The sequence below is a fragment of the Rhamphochromis longiceps genome, linkage group LG2 (genome assembly GCF_057381845.1).
Source record: "Rhamphochromis longiceps isolate RC_006_pf linkage group LG2, R_longiceps_female_GT1.1, whole genome shotgun sequence".
Lineage (NCBI taxonomy): Eukaryota > Metazoa > Chordata > Actinopteri > Cichliformes > Cichlidae > Rhamphochromis > Rhamphochromis longiceps.
In genome coordinates this window covers 37684289-37692420 of record NC_140558.1, presented here as the reverse complement: position 1 = coordinate 37692420, position 8132 = coordinate 37684289, and the positions used below count along the sequence as shown (strand labels likewise).

Genomic DNA, 8132 nt, shown 5'->3' with positions numbered 1-8132 from the left:
ATTCCCCCATTTCTCCCTCTGATATGTCATTACCCTCCATCACAGCTTGCAGTTTTAACACATCCACCGCCGCAGCATCCACCTGGATGCTCCACAGAGACATCTAAATAGGACATGTCAACACAATAAAGAAATGCAACTAGGTCAGAGAGCTTCACTCTTTTCTCTTTCCTCAATTTTTCCTTGACACCAAACACTTGAAATGAGCACCTTAAAATTCGATGCATTCATATAAAACGTCTTTAGAAGACAAATCTAGAACATACAAAATAATTAAAAATATACAGCAGGGTTGTATTGAGTTGTTTTTAGATGTGTATCATTATTGCATACAAAAATATAACACATCATAGTGTCATCTGTGTATCGTACAGGTACATAACACGACATCATGCAGATATAGACTTTTCACTTAATGCCAAGAGCTTTGTCCATAAAGTCTGCAAATTTCTTTGGCTGTCCAGGCGGGAAGGGCTGCAGGACTGAGAGGTCCATGGTCCTTAGAGTTTCTGTCAGGGTGCTGAAACATTTCATCCAGAGACAAACAGCTGTTACTTCAATCTGACTGATAATTCTCACATGAATCAGCTGCATGTGGGTTCTGTGTAGGAGCACATACCTGCACGTGCAGTACAACAGGTGGGAGTCTATGTGCAGCTGTCTGGCCAACTCCAGCTGGTGGTTGTCCATCAGTTTATCATTGACTACGACCAGCAGAGATTTGCCTGCACCGAGAGCCTCCAGACAGCTTCCTGCCCCTGAGGAGGAAGAACAACACTGAGATTCTTACCCAGGGAATACACCGGGTGTGTATCTGTGTGACGTCACACCGCTGATAAGTATCCGTTTCATTCTCCGCTGAGATTTTACTCTGCAGAGGGTCTGAAACCTAACTGGATTCTCTGCTGCATTCCTGTATCTCACTTCCTGCGCTTCTCATCAGCTCTGTGCAGGTCAATGCTGTTGAAGATTGTCAAGACAGTCTCACTGTGTCGATGCTACTATGGAGTAGTAAACAGTAGCAAACTGTCCATGTAGGAAGTTTTCTATTCCCTGGAGTGTGACTTCCTGATCACCCCTCTGTTTTACCCGTTTATGTCTTAGTCATGATCCTGTCACAACACTCCCTCATTGTCTACCTGACCCTTGATGTTTTACAACTATATACAAACTATACACCCCACTGATTGTTGCCCTCTCCCATCCTCTTGTGCTTCTATATAAACAGTATGCTTGTCAGTAGCTCACTTTACCAACCCACTCTCCTGGTTGGTAAACCCACTGTATACTAAAATACCATCACAGCTATGGAAAACATGCCTTTGAGCCATTTCTTCAACAACACAGAGCAGAAAGACGATTCTGCTTATGAAACCCGCTGCAGCACATTTGGTGGATCTGCAGTTGTCTTTATTGGGCAGCTGCACTGTTTGTATTCCCAGGATTATTTGTAACTAGAACCCAAGTTAAAGAAAAAACAACAACATTTTGTTGGAAAGTTTTATAGCAACTTCATTGTAATCTTGCAACTGGTAATCCATCACACGAGCATGCTGTGGCCTGTTTATTGTTGGCTGAATTAATGAAGGTGGCTATTATGTAAATGACAAAAATCTAAGAATATTAAGAGTTTCTAGACAAATTATGTCTCAACAGGACCTCAGACATCTTTCCAATGTGTTTATTTTGATGTTATGAGTCTAAAAACGCAATCGGAGCAAAAAGGAATCGAACCACCAACCTTCCGATTAGTGGCTGACCTACTCTACCTCCTGATCCACCCCATAATGAGGTTAGGAAATGTACAAGGTATCTCTGTGAGCTGTAACAAACCGCTTCAGGCAGTTTTTTCTCCTGTTTTTGCTTTGAGACATCACTGAAAATAGATGTCTCTAATTTGACCACCTCGTGCACTGAAGCCCCGCCTACACGCTGTTTAAACTTTCTGGTTATGACAGGCAGCCAGTCAGAAGACAGATGGCTTAAAGGGTTAAAAAGAAAAAAGAAAAAAGCTCGTTTCAGGCAGAGGACAAACTCAGGAGTTGCACAGTAAGATAAACGAGAGTCATTTTTAACTGTGACTCATACAAATATACTTTAATAGAGCCCAAGTAGAAAAATAGGGAGCTGGAAATGAACATAATAGGTTCACTTTAATGTTTTTGTTTGTCACTCTTACACTGTACTGTAGCTGCACTTTTATTATTACCATATTTTTAAATCCTTACTTTGGTCTTCTCTACAGTTTATTTGACATTTTCTTCTTAGTTCTCTAAATTAACCACCTGTTTATAATTAATACAAATAACATTAATAATGGCCCATTAAATATCCCAGGAGGCCTCTCTAGAGAGCCAACAGTACATTAACAAACCACAGACCTGACTCATCCAGACGGAAAACAGCCATCATGAGAGTTATTAATTGCACCTGTGCTTTTCCTTCTCTGACATGTCAAATGTCTTCTGTGTAAATGGGTCTACTGGGAGAGGAAAACAGGACCAAGTAAAAAGACACAGCAGTGGCTCAAGACTAAGAGCAAACTCAGCCGATTAAAAGAAGAATTTACTTTATTTAAACCAGACAACCATTTGTCAACACTGATGGCTCCAGCTGCAGTTTTCTGCTCTTGTTTTGTGTGACAGTAAGCTCGGGATGTTTGTCAGTTTTAGACACTGGGTCAGGAGTAAAAATGTGGAAATGAGAAAAAAAAAAGTGTCCCATCTGTGGGGATGGGATGGGAACTGGTTCTTGTAGAAAACCAGTTCCAAGTCGTCTAATTCCTTGGAAATGTTAGTAAGTGTAATATGTGTAATAATTACTTTATGAGTAACGACTTTGCATGAAAGTAATTTCTTTATTGCTGCTTAGCAATGGTGGTGACTCTCAAAACTGAGCCAATGAGAATCAATAAGGAATCTAATGAATAACTGATATTGACAATGGAATCTGAATCGCTAATTTCTTATCAATCCCCATCCCTACCAGCCTTTTACAGCCATTCTGACACTTTACAGACCGATCTATTTACACAACAGATACACAGTAGTAACTTGTAAAGGAAACAGTCATTTGCAGCTTCAAGTGCCTCTAGAGGCAAAAGGCCTGGTCTTCAGTCATATTTTAAAAGCGTTTAGCTCTGTCTGAAAACTGCTTTGTTATGAATATCCTCCTGTTTGTAACTCCAACTCCACTCGGAGGCCCTCGTACGGCTGCACCATTAATCATCAGTCTTGTGTTTGTACACTGATGAAACATTTCTTTTGCTTTGACTTATGTTTTCCGGGAAGGTCTTTTAACACTTAAAAATTATCGCATGCTTTCCTTGTGTTCATTAAACACACGGGGCCCACATCCATATCAGAGCTGCAATGGTTGGTGGATTAACCTTCATTTGGCAGGAGTGGAGTCATGCAGGATCCTGGCTGCATACTTATATGTTGGTGTGATATTTTTATTTAAAAAAAAACAAAAAACTGTCTTCTTTTTTAAAACCATTAAATATGAAGCAATTTAATAATAATAATAATAATAAATTTTATTTGTGAGCGCCTTTCAAGTCACCCAAGGACACTTTACAATAGGATAAAACACTTAGTAAAACAATGGCAGAATAAGAACAATAAAATAAAAGCACAAGATAAAATTAACAAACAGTGGATTCACAGTGAATATGCAGATTTGAACAGATGAGTTTTGAGTTGGGATTTAAACTGTGGGAGAGAACCAATGTTTCTTATTTCTGGGAGCAGAGAGTTCCACAGCCTGGGAGCAGAGCAGCTGAAAGCTCTGCTTCCCATGGTGGTGAGGCGGAAGGAAGGTGCAGTAAGCTGGATAAAAAAAGAAGAACGAAGTGAACGGGCAGAACAGGTGGTGGTTAACAGGTCAGAAAGGTAAGGAGGAGCGAGGTTATGAATGGCCTTGAAGGTGAGCAGAAGAAGTTTGAAAATTATCCGGAATTTCACAGGGAGCCAGTGAAGTTCCTGAAGAACAGGGGTGATGTGCTGGTAGGAGGGGGTTCTGGTGATAATGCGAGCAGCAGAGTTCTGAACCAGTTGAAGCTTATGGAGGGATTTTTTATGAAATATGCATACATAATTAGATTCATCACTCCATAAAAGCTGTTGCCACTGATTTTCAGTCCAGTTCTTGAGTAATTTGTTCCACCTCAGCCTTTTCTCTCCATTTCCCCTCCTTATAAATGTCTTGCTAACAGCCACCCGTCCACACCGTTTCTAATGAGGCTTCAGTGAACAGTAGATGGACCAGGTGCATCTCTCAGGTCTTTGCCATTTACTCAAACTTTTTTAAGGACACAGTGCACACCATGTCGAGGTATGTCAAGTTTTCAATTAGAACTAAAGAAATGAGAACAAATTATCTGTTTTTGTGACAGGCCGCTAGCAACAATAGTTATGTGTCGACACAACACTGGCTCATCCTGTGAGTCATTCAAGAAATGCTTGAGTGAGGCTCAAGATTTGCAGATCTTCTTTCCTCCATTTACTCCTGCTGTGACACGGGGGGCATTGATATTTACATGCAGCTCTCAACCAACCAACAGTGAGGCTCTGCAAGTTTTTTGAATGTGTTTCTTATAAATTTAAATGGAAGCTGAGGTTCCTTTTATGCAAGAATCTCACCTTTTTAATTCCAACAGCCATTTAAACCAATTTCAGACGCTTTGGGTTTCTGTAGAGATGTATCCATAGATATAAAAATCTCTTTTCCAGCTAATTGTTTACTCTTATTTTCAACTAGAGATAATAAAAATGAAATAAACTGTCACCATGTGTGGGACGGGAGTGCATTAGCTGTGTAGGACACCTGATCGCCCTACCTGCGTGGCTGATGACGAGATCGGCCTGACTGATGTCCTCTGCTATTGAGTTTTTGAATCGAAAAGCCTCCAGTCTGATGTGTGGACAGCTGTCAGCAGCTGGAAGAACTGAACCTCTTCCAACCTGAAGCACCAAACGCTCATATCCACGAGCCTTTAAAGCCTGAGGGAGAAAATAATTGCTTAGTATGAAAGCAGCACAAATTCACATCAATAATTTACACATTATTGACATTTTTAGACTTCAGAAAGATTTTAGAGGGAATATCTTTCAGTCATATGATATACACATTGTGCAGGTGTGAGCCACCTGCGGCACCTTTTTGAATTAGTTTCCTGAGAACCTTATTCATAACTTGATACCTGCGAGCGTCACAGGTTTGGTTTCATATTTCCTTTTGTCTGCACACAGACAGTCCCGTATGTCATTATATCACCACAGTGCAGTGTTTTAACCTCTAACACAACTTAAAAGCTGTGAATACTGGATTTGTTATTATTATTATTATTATACAGATTTTCCTATAATTAATTCATCTACATAATGGTACATGTTGTAGTTTAGGATTAATTGATAAATATTTGCTCATCCTGTTTAATGGCAGCTAATTTTCCATCAAGCTCGAGAACAGCGCTTCACTTGTTCCATATTTTGTCACGTTATAGTTATATTTCTTCAATATTGTTAGAAAATTAGTAAGACACAATGATTACTGTGGTGCTGAAGGGAGATTTTTAAAAAAAGAAATCAAACAAAATGCAAATTTAGGGCTCTAACAGACATTTAAGTTACTGTAGCACATACTGAGACCATTTTGGTGAAGAGAAATATTTATTGTTCAGTATTTTATTTTGCACACATGAATGAAATTCTACTCTTATTAATACTGTTATTTTAAATATTGCTAGGTGCACCTTTTCAATTGCTCATTAGATAAATATCCAATCTACCAATCACATGGTAGCAACTGGTGTTGACGATGTTTCCGTGCCTGAATACATGGTCAAGACAACCTGCTGAAGTTCAAATTGAGCATCAGAAAAAGAACTTAACTGACTTGAAAGTGGCCTTGTTGTTAGTCTCAGTATTTGAGCAACTCGTCTGATCTACTGTGATATTCTTACAAAACCATGAGATAATGGTTAAAAAACAAACAAACAAAAAAGCCCAGAAAATATTAGGTGAACATCTGGGTAAAAATGCCTTGTAGATGCCAGAGGTTAGAGGAAAATAGCCAGGCTGCTTTAAGATCATAAGAAGGCATCAGTAACTTAAATAACCACTTGTTACAATCAAGGTATGCAGATGAGCATCTTTGAACACATAACAGCTGGGCAGCAGAAGAGCACACCGGGTGCCACTCCCATCAGCTAAGAACAGGCAGCTGTGACTAAAATTCACATGAGCTCCCCAACGGTGGAAAACAGATGACCGGAAAATGTTGCCTGGTCTGATTAGTCTTGATTTCTTGAACATTCAAACAGTAGGATCATGAAAGCACGGCTCCATGCTGCCTTTGGCGTAATGGTGTTGTTGACATTTCTTTGCATTCTTAGTGCCAACTGATTATCATTTAAAGTCTAAGAGTATTATTTCTGACTATATCTTTCATTTTATGACCACAGTGTACCATCTTCTGATGCTTGCTTCCAACAGGATATAACACCGTGTTAAAAAGCTCACATAATCCTCAGCCTGTTTTCCTGAACAAGACAACGAGTCACCAAATCTAAATCAAATGGAGCACTTATGGAATATGTTGGAATGGGAGATTCCCGTCATGGATGTGCACCAGCTATGTGACGCCAGCATGTTAATATGAACAAAACTATGTGAGGAATGTTTTCAGCACCTTGTTATATGTTATAAGTGAATGTTATAAAGATTTAAGACAGTTTTGCAGACAAAAGGGAGTCCAAACCAGTCATTGCAAGGTATACCTAATAAATTGACCGGTGAATACATGTACAGATGGCCAGAGATAACTTCCACTTGGTTTTTAAACATAAAACTGGGAGGTTGTCCGCAAAATAACAGAGCACATTTAGCCCACTTATATTGGTCACAGATAAAAGTATTCCTGCATAAAAATAATAGGGAGCTCATAGATTTTAAAAGCTCTACGGCCTATGCCCTGCTGATTTCAGTGGTTTATTGCACACTATTCACATCTTCAATAACTCCTCAGGTAACTTTCCTCACCTGAGTGGCCTCAGAGGAAGTGATGCTCTCAATCAGCTCGTCGAAGCTCGTGGTGCCGACAGTTACAAACACCGTCTTCATGTCTGCTCAGCGAAATTGCCCGGGTTTTCTAAATTTACGCACTTCAGTTTTCATCTCATCCACATCTTCGTCGTGCACCCGCAGACCTGACAGCTACTTCCGCTTCAGAGCCGATGGCGTCACAGCTATGACGTACAACGCGTCATGGCGCCACCTATAGGACCGGAGGTGTTTCTGCGAGGGGTACTATGTGTATGTGTGAGCTGCAGCATGGAAAAATACCAGTTTACTGCTTATGCAGGAAGGTGTCGATTCAGTGACAGGAATGTTAAGCAAGAGCAGGGTAACATGAATGAAAAAATATTAATAATTCCAGGAATCGTTTGGTTTTTCAACATATTTTTCACCATGAAACACAAACATAATGTCCCATGTTTATTATTAATACTAATAATATTGATTATGATGAGGACAATAGTATAATCAGACTACATTTCAACATTTTTCAGGTTATCATAATAAAAAATTATTATGTCATAAGGAATCCAGAGAGCAGATAATGGTGACAAAGACAACAATATAAAAGGGAGTAAGAACAATGTATTTGTAAAGCACATAAATACATGTGCTTTAACTGACCCAAGGACACCTATACACACAGAGGAATGTGATTTCATTATAAAAAAGTAAAAATTGGCACAGAATACAGAACAAAAGAGACACATAGAGTCAACAATAACCAGAGGACAGTAAGGTGGCATGTAGAGTTACAGATATTACAACAAATGAGTGAAAATGTGGGGTTTTAGCCCAGACTTAAAAGCAGAGCTGAAGGATGCTCAACACAAATGTGGAGCAGCGACTGCAAAGACTGTCAGCTCTTTGTTTCACCTTGGAACATATTCATGAGATCTTGGCTTGTGGATCTGACAGACCTGGGAGCTGAATGAAAATGAAAAAGAAGGTAATATAAGCCGGGCTTGTTTATTAAGAGCCCTAAAAACAATCAGTGTGATATTAAAGTGAATTTTTAAATAGACAGACAGCCAGTGTAGCGAGGCCAAGACT

The 8132-nt window shown here is 39.5% G+C and overlaps 1 protein-coding gene across 1 annotated transcript; it reads right to left on the bottom strand.

Annotated features, from left to right (window-relative positions):
* Positions 1-292: 292 nt before the first annotated feature.
* Positions 293-7231, bottom strand: LOC146677856 (UDP-N-acetylglucosamine transferase subunit ALG13). Its single transcript, XM_085427125.1, has 4 exons — positions 7044-7231; positions 4841-5003; positions 620-758; positions 293-520 (listed from the first exon to the last, which is right to left on the bottom strand). The coding sequence occupies exons 1-4, from the start codon at positions 7122-7124 to the stop codon at positions 409-411; spliced, it is 495 nt and encodes a 164-aa protein (XP_085283251.1). The 5' UTR covers positions 7125-7231; the 3' UTR covers positions 293-408.
* Positions 7232-8132: the final 901 nt, after the last annotated feature.